General features: G+C 39.7%; 1 protein-coding gene and 1 non-coding gene across 2 annotated transcripts in view; both read right to left on the bottom strand.

Annotated features, from left to right (window-relative positions):
- Nucleotides 1–20409, bottom strand: part of Mgam (maltase-glucoamylase) — a 143647-nt gene that overhangs the window by 101152 nt on the left and 22086 nt on the right. The window contains exons 11-23 of the mRNA XM_075953615.1: nucleotides 20265–20381; nucleotides 19275–19388; nucleotides 18427–18511; nucleotides 11622–11739; nucleotides 10039–10210; nucleotides 8804–8920; nucleotides 7601–7755; nucleotides 6210–6294; nucleotides 5409–5465; nucleotides 4798–4922; nucleotides 1932–2020; nucleotides 1456–1505; nucleotides 912–1079 (exon numbers count right to left, since the gene is read on the bottom strand). Of these exons, the coding sequence (XP_075809730.1) occupies nucleotides 912–1079; nucleotides 1456–1505; nucleotides 1932–2020; nucleotides 4798–4922; nucleotides 5409–5465; nucleotides 6210–6294; nucleotides 7601–7755; nucleotides 8804–8920; nucleotides 10039–10210; nucleotides 11622–11739; nucleotides 18427–18511; nucleotides 19275–19388; nucleotides 20265–20381 (1452 nt within the window). The remainder of the gene's footprint in view (nucleotides 1–911; nucleotides 1080–1455; nucleotides 1506–1931; nucleotides 2021–4797; nucleotides 4923–5408; nucleotides 5466–6209; nucleotides 6295–7600; nucleotides 7756–8803; nucleotides 8921–10038; nucleotides 10211–11621; nucleotides 11740–18426; nucleotides 18512–19274; nucleotides 19389–20264; nucleotides 20382–20409) is intronic.
- LOC142838529 (U6 spliceosomal RNA) lies at nucleotides 17858–17964 on the bottom strand. The gene has a single exon (XR_012908583.1). It is a non-coding gene; the product is annotated as a U6 spliceosomal RNA (small nuclear RNA).

Raw genomic sequence — 20409 nt, 5'->3', positions numbered from 1 at the left:
CACTTCTTCATTCTTTCATATATTTTCATGTATGTGAATTGTTATCTCTCACCACTCTGATTCAAAGAATAAAAAGCTCTTTGGTGATGTGTTAACTATCTTATTTTCTTTCAAGAACAAAGATTATTTTCACGAATGCATCTTCCAGCTGTCTTACACTTACCCCAGATATAACCAAAGACATAATCCTTTACTTGTAACTTCATAATGCATATTCTTCTGTACAAAGTGTGATGACAAAATACCATAGATAGGCCATTTAGTAGAAGTCTCAGTGGAATCATTTCCCTAATTCAAAAGATCCTAAAACTGTGATGATTTGAGCAGCTCCAATTCCATGAGGAATATAAGTCCTGAGACCTGACTGGAAAATGTCCCTCACAGTGCGAAGGAAGAGGAATTGCATACAGATCTTACAGAAAGGCTGGATCTCATCACATCTCCCCGAATCCCACTTTCTAGTCACCATCTAAGTTAGTTAGCAACACCATCATCTTCATAAACTATTTCCTGCAAATGTATGTTAGAGTCATATACCCTTCTCAACAGAGTTTAACAATGGAAAGAAGCATTAAACATTAAATAAACAACAGCAATTAAAACATTTTATTCATAAGCTCTCTATTTCTACTTTCACCTTGGAGTACAAACCATCAACTTTCAGATCCCATCCCTCAGACCTTGTCCCCATATCCAGTTAGAGAAAACCAATCACTTAGAGGGAAGAAATAAGGATGGAAAAACTGGAGCCATGGTGTCTCAGACTGTCTCTACATTTTTACCTTCCTCTTCCATACTCCAACATCACTGTCAGGCTCTGGTTCTTCAACAACCCATGTAATCTTAGCAGGACGTGATAATAAGTCACCACGGAGGTTCGTGAAAGTCACCTTCCTGGGATGAATTCTTACCTTCAGATTTGGATTGTAAGCGATTTGTGGAGACATTTGACTAAGGACACCATTCTGCTTCACTCTAACATTGTAAATTGCCTCCGTCCCAAAGATTTTAATTTCCTGGAATGCTAAGTTATTGGGATCCTTGTAGTTTGCACTTGAAATTGCCACATTCAATTGGTTCTGAAACACATCAAGTATAAAGATGAACAAATTATAAAAACACTTGGTTTTTCCAGCTCCTCCAGTCCCCATCCTAGACTACACACTCAAACTTCCCCAAAGTTCTAATATGTGCTAATGGGCACACAAATTTATTATGCTAATGGAGAGCGATGAGGAAACAGAATTATCCTTTACAACAATATCTCGTTTTCTTTTACTGTTGATACCTTGATCAATATAGCTGATGCAATTATTATGAATTAAGTCATAAATAGAATCGTCACCCACATACATGCTGATATTTAAATAAATACAGTTAGATACACATAGTAGGACATATATAGTCATCTTCAGAAAAAAAGACACACACAATATTCATAAAATATGCACTCACTTGGGTGACAGAAAATTCACTGAAGAGGTAAATGTTGTTGGCCACAGTATCTGAAAAAAGAAAGACATGTCAGTCTGGCCTGTACCCACAGAAGATGAGCTTCACCTCCTCTCCTAAAAACTGACTCCTCTTTCTTCTCATGACTGAAGAACACTGCAATAGACCTGTCAACCACAACTTCTTCAGACAGTTTGGCTGCTTCCAGATCCTCACTAGTACAGACAAGGCCACAGTGGACAGGAGATGCCCAGCATCTCTGTGACACACTGTTTCATTTCTTTTGATGGTGCAGACCCAGACAGGGGACTTGTGTGCTATATGATAGCTCTACTGTCAGCCAGAAGCAGATGGTTTCTCTGGGAGGATGCTCTAAGATGCCTGGTGATATCTCATGCACAGCTAAATGGCCTGCAGGGGTGGAGGGGCAGAGTCAGACACTCTGTCCTCCCATGGCCACGCCCTCTCGCAGCACTCACCCTTTGACTCCCCATCATCCCAGAACAGCTCTCCTCTTGCTTCTTTGTTTTCATTCAGGGCAACGAGAAGGCCAAGAGGGTTCTTCCGGCTGTGGGGAACAGAAGCACAAGACTCAAGTCCTTAGGGCTCAAAGAATTTGTCAAACATTTGTAACTATTTTCAATCGGGAAAGGTTACTAGCAGCAGATGCTCTATTCTCCCTCTAATATAAGGGCAAGATTGTCAGGCCTTTCTAGTACTCTGAAGATGAAAATACTCTAAAGCTTAACAATAAGTACACATGAAGGAGGTAGGAATGTGAGAGACAGAATCAATATATGGCTGACATCAGAGAAATGCAAATCAAAATAACTCTGAGACTCCATCTTATACCTGTCAGATTTTCCATGATCAAAAACACTGATAATAGCTTATGCCGCAAAGGATGTAGGGTAAAGGGAACACTCTTCCATTGCTGGTGGGATTACAAACTTATACAGCAACTTCAGAAATCAGTATGATGATTTCTCAGAAAATTGGGAACTAATCTACTTCAAGACCCAGAAATACCACTTTTGGGTATATACCCAAAGAATGTTCAATCATACCACAAGGACATGTGCTCGACTATGTTCATAGCAGCATTATCCATAATAGCCAGAACCTGGAAACAACCTAGATGCTCCTCAACCAAAGAACGGATAAAGAAAATGTGGTACATTTACACAATGGAATATTACTCAGCGGTAAAAAATAATAACATCATGAAATTTGCAAGTAAATCAATGGATCTAGACAAAACCATCCTGAGTGAGGTAACCCAGATTCAGAAAGACAAATATAATATTTACTCACTCATAAGTGGCTTTTAGATGTAAAGCAAAGAAAAACCAGCCTACAGTTCACAACCCCAGATAACCTAGACAACAAAGAGAACCCTAAGAGAGACATACATGAAACATACATAGGAAGGTGAAAAAAAAGTTCTCCTGAGTAAATTGGGAGTGTGGGGGGTCATGGGACAGGGTAAAGGGGAGAGGGGGAGATGGAAGGGGAGCAGAGAAAAATGTATAGAAATGTATAGTGCAATAAAAACAACTTAAAAACTGTGGCTGAAAGTATCATTTTGAAGGCAGATTAAGAGAGAGAACTCTTCCACAATAGTGCTATGGCTAGGTGTTTGGAGTCCATACCCTGAGAAGTGTCAAGCGCTAAAAAAAAGACACAGTTTCTGAGAAAACAAAAATATACAGTAGGATCATAAGAGAATGGCCACTTTCCTTATTTGATGACTTGTCATTTTGTCTTGAGAGAAAAGCATATATATCGCCAGGAATTAGGAAGTGGTAACTATCACTCTGCTGGAAGAGTTGGAGATAATATCTGAGTTTAGCTGGGACCTTTGAGAAAGTAGCTGAACATGGAGAGTGGATGTAGCTTGGTGATTAAGCATTTTCCAAATACGCATAGTGTTTTGCAAAGGGTACCACACAAGAAGCCTAAATGCATTAAGACAGGAGATGCAGGAGAACAAGAATAGCAACCTTTGTCCAGGGCAGGCCTGAGCGCTGAAGGCGCCCCAGCAAAACCACTGCTCAATGCTATGGTAAGCCAGGCTGTACTGTTTCTAAACATGGAGGCAAGATTTCAAGCAGGGCAGCAACAGGTCAGGACGCTCATTTTAGGAAGGTAGGCGTGGCCAAAACAGACTGATGGCGAGCAAATGGAGAAGGAGAAAACAGGAGTTTTTGTATTTACCTGTAAAAATGTCAGTAATTTGAAATTTTCAGATAATATGTGGATTTCAATGGAAAACACAGCTTATAGAACTCTAAGAACTCCCAGGATATTAAAATCTAATAATCTAATACTTTCTGGGACACGTGACAGAAACATGCACCTCTTCAGTGGAGTGCAGATGGAGTCTACAACTGGAGTCAATGACATGTGAGAAAAAAATCTGAGACATTGGTGTGTGTGTGTGTGTGTGTGTGTGTGTGTGTGTTGTACAATTTGAAGCAATTTTAAAATTTAAATATACTTTGATCATATTCTCACTCAAGTCCTTCCAGATCCTCCCCCACCACTCACTCAACTTTAATTCTTTCTCAAAAACAAACAAAAACCCAATACAGCTACAAAATCTCCCCAAACCAAAAAATAAATAAATAAAGCCACTACCACCCCCTCCAAAGAAGAAACACCAAGCTGTAACCAAATAAACACACACACACAACAACAACCTGGAGTCCGTCATAGGTTGGTCAACTACTCCTGAACATGAGACCTGTCCTGCTGTCCTGAAGTGGTTGATATACCAGTATCACTCTACTGAAATAAATTGTTTTCCCCTCTCCCAGCAGGTGTATTTGACAGTTTAGTTCCTAACCTTGACCTAGCAGCTGGGTTTTCCTTAGTCACAAAAAGGAAACAGCTCTGTGGGAGGGATGGAAGCAAGGGTTCAGGCTGGAAGAGGTGAAGGTCATAATGAGAATTTGTGAGTCAAGAGCAGAGAGCCACTGAGAGACACACAGGTCAAAGCAGGAAGGGAACCATGTGACCAGGCTTGCCCAGCATAGTCGTCCCCAGACATGAGGCTTTCAGTGAGAAAGCTGAGCATGTACCGGGAAACCAGCAAAGCTGAGAATTCTCGCTGTCAGCATGTTCTGACAAGTTCAGAGAGTTGGGGAAGGAGTGGATTAAAATCTCTCAAAGCAGTCAGGGTGCAGCTCTAGGTCATAAACTTCTAGAGGAAAGGTCAAGTGAAGCTCAAGGGGATGTACCCCACTCCGGCACCTTTCCCACCCACAGTCTGCTCAACAGACCATCCCAGGAAAGCTCCCCTTTGTCAGCTGTGCACCCGCTTAAAGACATCCCATGCTCTACCTGGCTGTTGTGGTTGTGCTTGGCTGTTGTGTGGGGAAGATGTAGCCTCCTCGAAGGTGAAGTCCAATTTTATCTCCAGGAAGTTCCATCTCAACGCTTTGCTTTCTCCATGTCAGTTGTGCCCCCTGAGGCAGGTAGATAAATCACACACATTGGCCTCATACTATGTGAACTTCCAGGGCCCACATCATGCTGAGTTCTCCACAGGGTTATCTCTTTTCCACCTAGCTGAACTCTCTACCCAGACAATCCAACAAAAGGAGCTCAAACTGTAGGTCAGTTCAGGGTTTGTAAAGAAGTTTTGCCATGCCGAGCCTGTTTGATGTACATTTTGTGAGTTGACACTTCTAATTTTTGGCCAAACTCGAATCACCCATGAGACTCTCTAACTCTTGCTCATGAGAAGCCTTTTGAGTCTTTATCTTATTACTGAACAAAGTGCATGTGTGTTACATTCTAAGGTTGCTCTACCCAGACTGTGCTGTGAAGCTATAGAAAACACTACAGAGATACTCTTTTGTGCAGGAATGGGAGTTCTCAGCTCCAGAGGGGTACCTCTCTACCCAGCTGCGGCTGTAGTTGTGAGTTTAAGAAAATTTCCAGCTACTTACAGTCTCATAGTCATACCAGACGGCATCAGGTACATAGGCTTTCACTTTTATTGCACCCTAAAATTAAATTTAAAAAATATTATTCTCATTACTCAGCCTCTGAGAACATGAAATAGATGTCTTAGCATAGGGGACTTCCCAGATGTATTCAGAGAAGGTAGGTGAAGTCTGGTTTTCTCTGTTGTTGAACTATGTTTTTCTCCTAGGACAGATACGAAAACTATAGCCTGGCAATCTGGGGCTGGAGGATCACAAATAGCAGCAATTATAATTAGAAATAATAAAAAGGATGATGAAATACACTGGTGGGGGGGACAATTCCAGCTTTCTGTGGATTATCTCATTGAGTTATCTCTGTAGCTCATACATTAGATGCTGTTATGATTCCTACCTCTGAAGTTGGGAAGCCTATGCAATAACTCTCCTGAATCAGCCTTCTCACCTAGCCAGCAAAGATCATCAACCCTGATCACTTTGACTTTAGAGAGAGTGCTGATCTGTTTCAACCTGGTTCCACATCTCAGAGCGATAATAGTCGGTTATAATGACCTGATGAGCCAGAGGCTCATTCCCAAATCTAAGGGACCAGCTTGTGCTTCTTTACTGGTTGAGAACTTGTCTATAAAAAGAGGCCTCTAAAGAAGAAAACATAAATCAGATATGCTACTACAAAATGTCCCTGGATACCCTTCCGTATTGGCCCAACCACAGATTTTTGCAATAGAGGGGAGCGAAGATTTGGGGAGGAATGAGCGGGAACAGGAGCAGAGGCTGCCTGCCTGCCTCTGTGAGAACACTTGCCTCATCCAGAACAGGAGTGATGAGGAGTCCTGGTCCCCACAGAAATTGCTGGTGTATACCCCAAGTATTGCTGTCCTCATAGAACCTAGAGAGCAAAGAGATGGGTCAGAGAGAAGCAGACCAGTACTCCTGGAATCTCTCCCAAGTCCAACCAAAGCATACAGGCCGTCTGGAAAACACCCAGTCGCTGTGGGATATCTACTCTACCCCACCTCCTTCCAGTTCGTGTAGATCTGTGTTCCCACCACATGGAGCTTCCTGCTCTTCCCCCAGGTGACAGAGAAGTTTCTATTTCGGTATCTATGCTAGGCTGACTTTACTGTTGTTTGTTGTATCTCCCTTTGGAAAATAAATAAAATAACCTACAAATTTTATTACTTTAACTTATTGTCAAGGAAGATCTGGGGCGGGTCCTAGTGACACAATGCCAGCAATCTCAGATATATGGATATCAGAAAAATCATCATTTCACATCCTGCCTGAGCTCCAGGGAAAGCTCCAGGCCCACTCAAGAGAGTTAACAGATCCTGTCTTAAAATAAAATGTGCTGGCACACACCTATAATCCCAGCACTTGGGAGGCAGTGAGAGGAGAACCTCTGTGAGTTCAAGGCCCGCCTAGTCTACAAAGCAGGTTCCAACACAGCCAGGGCTACACAGAGGAAGCCCTGTCATGAAAGAACCAAAAACTGTGTTCCAAAGGATTGGATATAAGGCTTAGGGGTAGAGAACTTGTGAACCATGCGCAAAGCTTGAGGCTCACTTCTCAGTCTCAGCTGTCCCACAGCACAGCAAAAGGAAAGAACCGCACCAGATCAAAACCATACCGGAAAACTTAAAATGTTTTCCTACTTTAGGATATCTGCTTTTAAACAAGTGATTCCAGGAGGTGAAATTTTTACCCCAGAAGTGATTATGAGTGCATATACATGTCTAAAGTTCTCATCAGCCATACATGAGAGTCAGCAACATCTTAACAAGCAAAGGTTCCCAAGAAACTGCATCCTGAGCTACATCAGAGCTGCCAAGTGGCTGGCAAATAAGAGGAATGGGGTTTTAAGGATCACTTATGAGATTCTTGCTTGTTTTTAAAGTGTAGACACATCCCTAGAGATTCAACAGAGTCCTAGCATCATAGTACATATACATAGTACAGAGAGAACATCAAAGCCTTATCAGATGCTTAAAATTAAGCTAAAGAGAAGGGAGGGGTAGGTAAGTGGTAGATTCCTTGCCCAGTATATAGAAAGCCTTGAGGTTGTTCTACAATACACACATGTGTGCACACACACCTGAAAACCTTGCTTGGATGGGCTTATATTTTACTCTCCTATTATCTGCTATTAATCAACATCACCAAGTTTGCATTAACAGAACGTTGGGAGGACTTACTCATGCACAAGGGGCCTAGCCACGGTGTCTCCCCGGCTGTGCGCACGGTAGAAAAGAGTGTACAGGTAAGGCAGCAGAGTGTATCGGATGTTAAGGTAGTGCCTAGATGACGTCAACAGCAAGGAATTGTCTCCAAAAGAGGCAGGATCCTGGTCCTAAAAGGAAAGAAAGGTTTGCAGTTGTGGGTTCACTATGGAATAGCTGTGCATACCCAGGATGACCTCAGATGTCTTGCAGCATAGCCCGAGGTTTCACGAGATGTGATCCAGGGCCTTGGATGTCCATGGCCTCAGAGTAGCACAGCAGGAGGGTAAAATCATGATATCAAGCAAGTTGCCATGCAACTTACAACTTAGCCTGCCTCGTTCATGCGTTAGAATGGCCCCAATTGAGAGGTTATCTTACATAATTTTGAAATGTTTCCCCATCTTTGTTCTCATTACAAAAAAAAAAAAAAAAACAAGTAAAGCAGGTAGAGTGTCCACAAGTTTTACAAACCTCACAGAGTCCCATAATTTCCATTTTTATTTTGAGATTTCTGAGATTTCCATTTTTGCTTTAGTGGTGTGGTCGTCGTCAGCTTCCCAGCATCTAACCTTCCAGTGCACAGCACTTCCCTCCCGCTGCCTTGGAAAGGGGAGACTTCCAGCTTGGTGCTGCTGTGTGACCCCTGGAAGTATTCTAGATAGCATGGAATCTATCTGCACTTCTCAATTGGGGATTTTTAAAGTCATGTTTCCTAGGTAACCCAGGCAAGTATCTATCTCCTGATCCTCCTGCTTGTGCCTCCCCAAGCGCTGTGTGACCACATCCAGGTAGAATCTTGAATTCTAAACTGTTTACTTAAATAACGAGCTGTGCATCCTAATCAGGCTGACTCTTAAATGTTATTTAAACATCCAGAATCTGAACCCAAGGAAGCCATCCACAAAAATGCTCACAAAAATGAGTAACATACATATACATATATGTTATATATATGTATATATATAATATATCAGTGACAACAATAAGTGAGAGACTGAGACACTGAGACATTATATGATCAACAGGTCATTCACTGTTAATGGCAAGTGGGTCCCAAATCAGCATACATGAAGTATATTATGAAGCTGGCTCAGTAGATTTTATGACAGGGATACAAACAGATCCAGTCCTAATGCACTTCCAGTGTACTTTGATCATACTTCCCAGTTGACTTACCTTATAGCCCTGGCCGTTGTGATTCCGGGAAAATGGATAAAACGCTCCCAGCTGCATCCAGCGCCTGCAGAGCTCCTCAGAGGTGTCCTCAGCGAAGCCACATATATCGGCTCCTACCTGTAATACGTGAACAGCGTGTTTATCAAACTTCTTCCACTGGAACCTTCCTAACTGCACCTTGTTCACATCTTTTACCCAGAAGGCTAACGTGGCCTGGTCAAATCAGCAGAGAGCCTGTGTCCACACTGCTAGATGGCTCCTTTCCTGCCATAACCTCTTCATCTTGTTAAACTGAACACTGTAACGTTTTATGGACAGGAGCTGGCAATTCCAATAACATTATACCACATGTGTTTCTAAAACCCACTCTGATCATGCCACTCACTTCACCAAACTCCCACAGCTTCGTCTCTAGCCCTCCCACCAGCCCTTGAAACCTGGTTCCGATCTACCCTTCCAGACAACCTCCCGCTCCAGTTTCGCCCCGATCTGAGGGGCCCATCTGTCACCCTCTTGGTGCTCCTTTTGCTTGTGTTTATTCCGTGGTCTTAAAATGAGCTCCTCCCCTCATTAGCCAGTTTCCACAGTTCAACTTAAGCACCATCGTTCCTAAATATGGAGGCTTTTGATTTATTTTTACCTGACTCTCTCTGTCTCTTATACTCATATCAAATTAATAAAGATGTTTTTCTTAGAATCTGTCCTAATGATTACCATGTACAGCTCTATGGATGTTTATCCAAATAATCATTGCCATAATACTTTTACATCTCCGTATTTCGTTCTGTGTGCCATTCTGCTTAACTTAGCACCTTGAACACAGGAAGATCTCTGTGAATGTGCCTATTGAATTTGACTAAGTAATGCGAAGCCCATCTAGTGAAACAGGGCTATTTCTTCACCTGGGAACTAGCTACATAGATGTGTTCTATGTATGCATGCATGGGAACTAGCTACTTAGGTGCACTCCATGCATGTATGCATCTGACGTAGACTGGAGGATTGGTGCAGTCTTGTACATTACGCATTAAGAATATTTCAGAAGCTATCAGGGTTGCACTTTCTATTCCCATCCAGCCGTTCAGACAGTGATGTGATGGTATCAGAGCCACAGTGATGGTGATGAAGGATGGACATAAAGCTTAAGCCACGGCAGGATTTATAGTATGAAAACTTATCAGCAGGAAGCTGCATGGGGACTGAGAGTCATACGAGAGCTTGGGACAGAGACTCACCATTGGGATACCGAAAAGGCTGAACTCAAGCATGCCTGGAATGGACCACTGAAGGTCCTTCCAGGTGGCAGTATTGTCTCCTAACCAGTGGGCTGCAAACTTGCCAGACCCCGCAAAGGTAGACCGCGTGAGGATGAAGCTTCTCTTGTCTGGGAACACTGTCTTCACAGCTCTAGGAAGGGATGGATATGGAGGAATCAGTGGGGAGCTCAGCTAGTCTCATAATAACAATACCAAGAATATAAAACACAAACGCCTCGTTCCTCTCCACTGCTTTTCTCCAAAATGGGTTAGAGGCGCTGTTTAGAAGCAGTTTGGACCGCGACACTCATTCATGTTTTGCTTAGCTTGGTTTATATACATATCATTAGCCTCTTAATTTCCAACAACTTCAAAAGCAGCCTTGGAAAGGTTGAAAACTAGAGGTGTAAGAATTTTATAAAAATAAAAGAGCAAAACTTATCAGAAGTCAGGGTATATTAGTCATTCCCTCAGGAACTCAGAGACAAAACCAAAGTGGACTTCACAGTGCTACTTTTGAAAGTTTTATGCAGAAAAAGATGTGGGTAATAATTTCACAAGAAAAAATGCTTTAACATTAAATATAAATGTGTGTACTTTTGAAATTAACTACATTAAATAATTTTAAGTTAAAGGTCTGCATGTGAACACATAAGTAAAAAAAAATTAATAAACCTGAAGGGCTGGATTTGTAGTTCAATGGTAGAGCACTTGCCTAGCAGGTAAAGTCCTGGGTTCATCTCCTTCACTGAAGAAACATTTACTGTGGAACTTTCCCATTTCTTTCAAAATGACTAAAATTATACCTGCTACTTTGCTAATCAGTGAATGTGTTCTTGGGCTAGTTTCTTGATGTCACTGTTCCAGAAAGAACATATTATCACTACATTTTCATCATTATAGAATTTAATTTCAGGCAAAGGTGAAGTAGAAGGCTTTTGGGTGTAAGCTAAAACCCTACTGTGCATGAATGTGTACAAGCTACTTAGCCCTCTATAACCTTTATTTTTACACTCTATAGAAAGATAAAATGTATAAGGAGAAGGGCCTTTTAGATATTTTTCTTGGATACATTTCTTAACAGTTTTCTTTGATTTTTCTATTCATTCGTTATTTCATTTTTATATATTCTGCAAATACTTACTAGATTTCTTATTCTCTACATACCAGTTTCTTAATTCACTCAGTAATGATGACCATATTTTTTAAATATTTGTGTCAGCTTTAAGTGTATGTATGTGTGTACCTGTACACATTGGGTGTGTGCACATTAAGTGCAGGTGCTAGAGAGGACCAGAAGAGGGCGCCAGACTCCCTGGAACTATAGTTACAGGCAGTTGTGAGTCACCCAATATGGGTGCAGGGAACCAAATTCAGGTCCTCTAGGACAGCATTACACGTTCTTAACATCTAAGCCGTCTGCCCAGGACCTCCCTCCCCCAAATAAAAAAGTTGAAATACTTTTTTATTTCAACTTTTCACAAATACTGCATGTGAGTTGCTAGGCTACTTTCAGATCCATAATTTGATGGCATATGAGTTTATAATAATAATGGACTCACTCTGCTGTGGCAATGGCCATGGAGTAGCCGTACAGATTGTGGACATCATAGTGCTTGCCCCAGTGCTGAGTTGCGTCCATGCAGAGAGTCATAGAGAACAACTTCCCATCCAGGATCTCTGCAATAACAACAACAAATCACCCATCAGAGAAAACCTTACATGCCAATTTCTTACTTCCTAACATCCACGCAACCTGTGAAGATGGCCGCACTGTAGCCATCCTGAAAACAAAACAAACATGCTGTGTTCTTTTGGCCAGAAGACCATCTAGTTGATACAGTTTTTCTGATACAAAAAAATACATTGTGTCACCCACACACTCCTGATTCTCAGAGGCAGAGTAGGCTCTAGTTCAGCTGAAATTTTAATCAGAATTTCCCAAAGCAATTGGCTCAAACTACAAAACATTGAATTAAAGTGTAATTTAACTTCTGACTCCTTTTTCTCTTGATCATATATTGCAAAGAGTGATTTCTAGTCTTAATTTCAGTCATATATTCTCTGCTCCTATTGTACCACTGTGGTTCCCACAGAAATGAACTGTGTATTCTACTTATTGAATTAATTTATTTACTTCTGAACTATGTTTAAATTCATTCTACATGTTAATGCCAGATTAATACTTCTAAAACCAGTTGACAGTCCCGCAACCTTCTATCAAAACTATAAATAGCTTCTATCACAGAAAGAATTAAGTGATGATTGTTCGGCCTCTCATCAAATCTCTTCAACATTTGATTCTCACCTACATCTGCCTCAAGTCCCTAGTTTGCCCTCAGACTGAAGTGACCATGAGTCTTATAATCTTAGGAGTTTTATTCCTTTCTCTTTTTTTCAGTTTTTTTATATGGCAGATTACATTGACAGATTTTTGTATGTTGAATCACCCCTGTATCTCTGAGATGAAGCTGATTCGATCATGGTGGATGATTTTTCTGATGTGTTCTTAGATTTGGTTTGCAGTATTTTATTGAGTATTTTTGCATTCATGAGTGAGATTGGTCTGTAATTCTCTTTCTTAGTAATGTCTTTCTGTGGTTTGGGTATCAGGGTAATTGTAGCCACATAAAAAGTGTTTGGTAATGTTTCTTCTTCTTCGACTGTGTGGAACCATTTGAAGAGTATTGATATTAGTTCTTTGAGAATCTTGTAGAATTCTGCACTGAAACCATCTGGCCCTGGCCTTTTTTTTTTTTTTTTTTTTGATTGGGAGAATTTTGATAGCAGTTTCTGTTTCTTTAGCAGTTACAGGTCTATTTAATTTGTTTATCTGGTCTTGATTTAATTTCAGTAAGTGATATTTATCCAGAAAATTGGCCATTTCCTTTAAATTTTCCAATTTGTGGAGTACAGGCTTTCAAAACATGACCTAACAATTCTCTGGATTTCCTCTGTGTCTGTTGTTATGTCCCCCTTTTTATTTCTGATTTTGTTAATTTGGATATTCTCTCTTTGTCTTTTTGTTAGTCTGGGTAAAAGTTTGTCTATTTTATTGATTTTCTCAAAAAAACCAACTCTTTGTCTCATTGATTCTTTATATTGTTTTCTTTGTTTCTATTTTGTTGATTTCAGTTCTCAATTTAATTATTTCCTGCTATCTAGTACTTCTGGATGAGTTTGCTTCTTTTTGTTCTAGAGTTTTCAGTTGTTCTGTTAACTCACTAGTGTGGAATTTTTTTCAGCTTCTTTATGTAGGCATTTAGTGATATGAACTTTATCTTAACACTACTTTCATTATGTCCCATAATATTGGGTATGTTTTATTGAATTTTAGTAAGTCTTTAATTTCTTCCTTTATTTCTTCTTTGACCCATTGATTATTCAGATGAGCATTGTTTAATTTCCATGTGTTTATGGGCTTTCTGAAATTAGTGTTGCTGTTGAATTCTAACTTTAATCCATGGTGATCTGATAAGATACATGGGGTTATGATGTGGGATTCACCTCTGTATGTTGTGGTTACCATTAATGAATAAAGAAACTACTTTGTACCTATAGAAGGGCAGAATGAGCTATGTGAGGAAAATTAAACTGAATACTGGGAGGAAGAAGGCAGAGTCAGGGAGAAGCCATGGAGCCACCAAAGACAGACACAACCTCATGGTGATGCACAGATTAATGAATATAGGTTAAATTAAGATGTAAGAGTTAACCAATATAAGAACACTGGTTGCTCTACCAGAGGTCCTGAGTTCAATTCCCAGCAACCACAGGGTGGCTCACCACCATCCATAATGAGATCTGGTGCCCTCTTCTGGCCTGCAAGCAAACATCCAGTCAGAATTCTGTATACATTATAAATAAATAAATCTTTAAAAAAGAGAGAGAGCCAATAAAAAGCTAGAGCTAATGGGCCAAACAGTGATTTAAACAATATGGTTTCTGTGTGATTATTTCAGGACTGAGCTGCCAGGCAGCCAGGAAACAAACAAGCAGTCTATTATAACAAATTGGCACCTATATGGCCAACTAAAATCCACTTAAAAACCTGAAAGAGCTTGAAAAGGAATTCTAGACACAAAAATATGCAGTTTAACACAGCTTCTTACTGTCTGTTGGCAGGGTACCACAGTTCCTTTAAGAGAGGTTTTCCTGCTTCAGCAATAGCAGAAAAAAAGCCACATTTTCAAAAAAGGCAGCTTCCTGGGCCATGCTGCCAGCATGAACTCTGGCTCTTTCAGGAGACCAAGTATTTAAATGGGGTTTGTAAGCAGCATGTTACAAGCTACTTAATGGCTCAATATAGACCCACTGCATACTTGTAACTGGGGTGGTATGCATGGCTCAGAGGCAGGGAATGGACCTCCTTCACCATGTTGGACTGGGCAGAGCAAGAAGACAGTATAGTATATACCCTAGCAATTTCTACAGCTTAGATTCATAAGATACACTTCTGGTAAGAAAATAATTACATATATATAATAAAGACAAACACAGATGAAAAAATCTGTAAATGAGACACAGTATGTTTTAAGAAACGTATGTAGGCTTGGGAGAGAGACAAGAAACAGAATATAGAGAGTTATAAAAAGGAGTAAATGGTTTATAAAAAAATAAAACAACGTCTTTAAAGAGACAGATAATAGACAACCATAGATTAAAAGGAGTAAAGAAAAATAAGTCACGTAAAGATGCAAAATTCACAGAGTCTGGATTATGAATATTATTGTGTTTTCTTTGAATTTTTTGACTGTGAAGGAGCTAAGTAACAAACTTATATACTTTAAAGATATCTTGACTTCAGAATTTGAGTCTAAGGATATATTACTTGGGAAAAGAGGGTCTTTTGTTTCCACAGAGGATGAGAACCTGTGGAATACTTCCAAACTAATGTAGTTTTATGGACCAAACCCCCCTGAAAGGTCATTTTGAACACCCCTCAAAAATTATTTTGCCCAATAAACAGTAGGAAGCAGAATGGAGAGAACTATACCCATATCCCTAAATGACTGTTTATAAATGTTTGTTTACATTTAAAGGGGGATATGCTATAGAGATTTGCATTGGTATGGATCTTGGTCTATTGATACAAATTTAAGGTCAATTTTGTTATATGTATATTTCTGCTCTTGATTAAGGTTTGTGTAACTCATTTTAAAATGTAATATATAATTACAAAATACAGGTTAATAGATAATCATCTCTAATAGTCAAGCTTCTATTCATGTTAGTTAGGTTTTCTAGATACATACACACACACACAGAGAGAGAGAGAGAGAGAGAGAGAGAGAGAGAGAGAGAGAGAGAGAGAGAGAGAAGATTTCAATTAGATAGGCATTCTTCAAACCTTTCAAAGACCTAGAGAATATGGTATTTAAATGTTCTAAGAATTTAGGACTTTTCGTAACAATGAGATACATCTGCTCCTGGCAGCACCATTTATTTTAAGAGGAAGATGGTTATCGAAGAGACTCCCTGTGGAGTTTGCTAGCCATTTGGGCAAGAAACTGCTCTTGCATGGACTGCTTTATGATATGCTGTGTGAATTTGATATGAAGGACCCACAGAGAAATGACTGCTGAGGTTGCCTAAGGAAGATAACATAGTCCTTCTGGGTTCATGATTCATGAAAGAGTCTGCCAGACATTCTGAAGGACATAGAAAAAAGTGACTGGTAAACTGCCAATAAAGGTTTGGAACTGTCTGAAATTTTCTACTTCATAGAAAAGTCTGCCAGATACTTTGGGCCTATAGGCTGAAGATGGATGCCCCAACAGTACAGAAGAACCTTAAGGGACTGTCTGGGCAGCGAGATGTCTCTGTCAATTCTAGAGTTTTAGAAGTTGCTTACGATGCACTTCCTGTTTACTTAGGTAACATTATATCCTTCTGGAGTCTTTGATAGAGTTGAAGAATTTATAGTTATAGTTTTCCTTAGTTATGATAAAATATAAAGTATATATATATAGTAACTGTAATTATTGCTTGATAACTGTTTTGTTATATATAATATTTCTATTTTAAAGTTAAAACTTTCCTTTTCATTTAAACAGAAAAGGAGAGGTGATATGGTATTCCCCTCTGTATGTTGTGATTACAATTAATGAATAAAGAAACTGCTTTGGAGCTATAGCAGGGCAATACTTAGCTAGATGAGGAAAAGTAAACTCGCTGGGAGTTTACTGGGAGAAAGAATGTGGAGTCAGGGAGAAACCATGGAGCAACCAGAGACAGACATGCTGAAACTTTGCTGGTAGGCCACAACCTTGTGGTGATACACAGATTAATGGATATAGGTTAAATTAATATGTAAGAGTTAGCCAATAAGAAGATAGAGCTAATGGGCCAAGCAGTGATTTAAATAACATGGTTTCTTATTGCTATTGCTAGAACTGTAAGCCAGACCCAAAAAGAGGAACAAGGGATGTACTCACTAATATTTGGTTTCTAGCCATAAATAAAGGACATTGAGCTTATAATTCATGTTCCTAGAGAAGCTAAATAAGAAGGTGAATCCAAAGACAAACACATAGGCATCCTCCTGAATCAGGCGATGAAAGGAGACAGAGACAGAGACCCACATTGGAGCACCGGACAGAAATCTCAAGGTCCAAATCAGGAGCAGAAGGAGACGAAGCACGAGCAAGGAACTCAGGACCGCGAGGGGTGCACCCACACACTGAGACAATGGGGATGTTCTATCGGGAACTCACCAAGGCCAGCTGGCCTGGGTCTGAAAAAGCATGGGATAAATCCGGACTAGCTGAATATAGCGGACAATGAGGAAGACTGGGAACTCAACAACAATCGCAGTGGGTTTTTGATCCTACTGCACATACTGGCTTTGGGGGAGCCTAGGCAGTTTGGATGCTCACGTTAAGAGACCTGGATAGAGGTGGGCGGTCCTTGGGCTTCCCACAGGTCAGGGAACCCTGATTGCTCTTCGATCAGATGAGGGAGGGGGACTTGATCGGGGGAGGGGGAGGGAAATGGGAGGCGGTGGCGGGGAGGAGACAGAAATCCTTAATAAATAAATAAATTTTTAAAAAAGATAAAAAAATAACATGGTTTCTTTGTGATTATTTCAGGTCTGAGCTGCCAGACATCCAGGAAACAAACAAGTGGCCTATTACAATAGGATTATTCCAATTTTTTTTGTATCTGTTGAGGTTTGCTTTGTTACCTAGTATGTGGTCAATTTTTGAAAAAGTCCCATGAGGTGCTGAGAAGGTTTATTCTTTTATGTTTGGACAGAATGTTCTATAGATATCTGTTGAGTCCATTGGAGTCATAACATGTTAGTGCCTTCATTTCTCTGTTTAGTTTCTGACAGACCTGTCCAGTGGTGAGAGTGGAGTGTGGAAGTCTCCCACTATTAGTGTGGGGTTTAATGTATGATTTAAGCTTTAGTAGTCTTTCTTTTACATATGAGGGTGTCCTTGTATTCGGGGCATAGATGTTCAGTATTAAGATTTCCTATTGATGGATTTTTCCTGTGACTATTTGAAAAGGCCTTTTTTGTCTCTGTTGATTGATTTTGTTTGAAGTCTATTTTGTAGGATCGCTACATCAGCTTGTTTCTTAGGTCTATTAATTGGAAATGTTTTTCCCAACCTTTTACTCTGAGGTGATGTTTGTCTTTGAGGTCTAGGTGTTTTTCTCATATGCAGCAGAAGGATGGATTCTGTTTTCATATCCCATCTGTTAGCCTGTGTCTTTTTACAAGTGAATTGAGTTCATTTATACTAAGGGATATTAATGGCCAGTGATTGCTAGTTCCTGTTATTTTAGTTTTGAAAATATGTAACGCTTCACAAATTTGCATGTCATCCTTGCAGAGGGGCCATGCTGATCTTCTCTGTAGAGTTCCAATTTTAGTTTATGTATTGCCAAAGCAAGTACTCAAACAACAATTAATACTGTGGTTCCATAACCATATCCTCAGAGCTTGAGGTTCATTTGACTATGTGGCTTATGCTCTTCCTTCAAGTTGTGGTCATTACCAGACGTATGCCTCACTTGAAGGCCAAGACTACCCATCTTCTCTCTCTTGTCAGCTCTAGCCTATGAGCTTCACCTAGAAAGTGACACTTGCTAATCACTAACCTCTCGACTCTACACATCATACATGTTTTGGAATTTCCCCCACAAGAGCATTGACTGGTCACAGAAGAACTAGATTACCCAGAGAACCGTGAACAGTGTATTGAGTTTCTTTCCTAGTTTTCTTTATGTAGTGTCCACGGTCCTTTCCCTGTGAACATTATGCGCAGACTCACTGTCCAATGATTCAGAAATATCCTTGCAAATTTAAAATATCACATACACCTTGCCACATCAATCAGGTTGACCATAATGACTTACTTGGTGTGAATGGGGGATAATTGAGGTTGTTTATGGCACATCCTGACAAGGAACCATCAACAAAGTTGGCGACCTCATTCATATCCTGCCAGACAGAGAGCAAAATCTATTAGTCAGAGTAGCATGCCATGTTTTCATAATGGTGGTATTTTTTGTTTCTTAGAATCAGATAAATTTTTCTACATATTTCTTTTAAAGAATAAATATAGTAGAAATAGATGTTCCTCTCTTTTCTACTCACTACAAATTTCACAGAGTAAGTTCTTAGAATTGCTTCAAAATGATGTGTGTCTATAATGACTAAAGTAAACAATTCCCAGATACATTATCAAAAATGTTGTTTTATTGCTGTCATATGTTTAACCTATAGTTTTATGTGCCTAAATATTACCTACATTTAGGCACCTATAATAATATATATGAATAGATAGTGAAGGGAGACTATGTATCCATGTGCCAGGGCTGTAAACTTGAAGGTCTGGAAGGGGAAATAGCAAAACAGTAATTGTAGACATCTTTCGTTGCTATCATTTTACAGAATTTTTGCTGTCATTCTTTTAGCTAATTGTATTATTTGAATTTTCTACAGTTCTTTTATAAATAGAAAATTTTCTACTGTAAGTCTAAATTTTATTTATTTTATACCTGGGCAGCTTGGTTCTGATGAATCTGTCATCATGCCTAAATAAAAAAGCCTCAAACGGACAATTGAACAATCTGTGTACTTTATAACAATATAAGGAATATGTGACACTTGTCTTTATTTCCTTTCTCTACTCTATGGTTCAAAGACATAGTCAGAGACATACACTGTGAATGTCTGTATAAGTAAAAGTGTTACCACTCACAATCCAAATTCCATCAAACTTCACTTCATTGTGGAAAAGCTCAATTTCTTTTGCCCACCACACAGCACAGTTGGGATTGGTGTAATCAGGAAACACAGTTGTTCCAGGCCAGACCTGTGGGGGGACAAAAAGTAAGGGAATGTAGAATAAACAAAGAACTTTATGTAGAAATTCCTAATATGATCGTCGAGACAGAGGAAGAAGGCACAAATCTTCTCAGTGGAGAGTAAATCACTTGGAATATGGAGACTCGATTACTCTCAATGGAAATGAAAAGCCACCTGAGAAAATTAATCTTAAAAATGTTGATTGACTATTTAAATTAATTGCCAATCTTCAATTCTGGTTCACATTTCCATGTTGCTTCTTCTACTAAAGTCTGAAAATGGAGATACATTTTTTACAAATTTAAACTGATCCATTACAATCTGTAGATTCTAACATTACTTTAACATATCTTCCTAGGATTTTCTCTATTCTTTATCTGTCCAATTCCCTCAGATACTATATACTGAAGGATTACAGAGGATATTCAAAGTTAAGCAGAAGATAATACCTTCATGAAAAGCAAGACAAGACAACGAAAGATTTTAGGGGGAAAAGTGGTAAGTATATTATTCATTGATGAGAAACTAAGTCAAGAGTGGCATGACCCATTTTAATTGTATTTCCTTAGTAGGCAATAACTAGTGCCACTTTCCAAGCAGTGCCAGTGGAGCGATCTGAGACATATTTTTGGAGTGTCATGAGGGAACAGAGTAAGGAAGTGGACACCTAGAGAGTGAGCTGCCATTTAATGGGACGTGGCTGGGAAAAGCAAACGAGAGCTGGGGTAGATGGTAGATGATAGCATTTGGGTATGAAAAGACAAAGAAAAGTTTATCCTCAGATTGCCCAAGTCCTTTGAAGATGTACCAAACAACCACATGTTTATCTACACACACTCACCACCCAACCAAAGCCAGAGCCACGGCTTCTCCATTAAATTACCTGTCCAATAATTGGGTTTACACCATCAGAGCTATTCACCCAGATTTTCATTGTGGAACCCCTGTCATATGGGCCATAGGGATTACTTGGGAGGGAGTTATTGGAAATTGCTGGATCCTAAGAAAATAGAAAATACAATGAAAAA

This window comes from Microtus pennsylvanicus, chromosome 19 (assembly GCF_037038515.1).
Source record: "Microtus pennsylvanicus isolate mMicPen1 chromosome 19, mMicPen1.hap1, whole genome shotgun sequence".
In the NCBI taxonomy this organism is placed as follows: Eukaryota; Metazoa; Chordata; class Mammalia; order Rodentia; family Cricetidae; genus Microtus; species Microtus pennsylvanicus.
The sequence above is the reverse complement of the archived record's forward strand: the minus strand, read 5'-3'. Positions and strand labels throughout refer to the sequence as shown.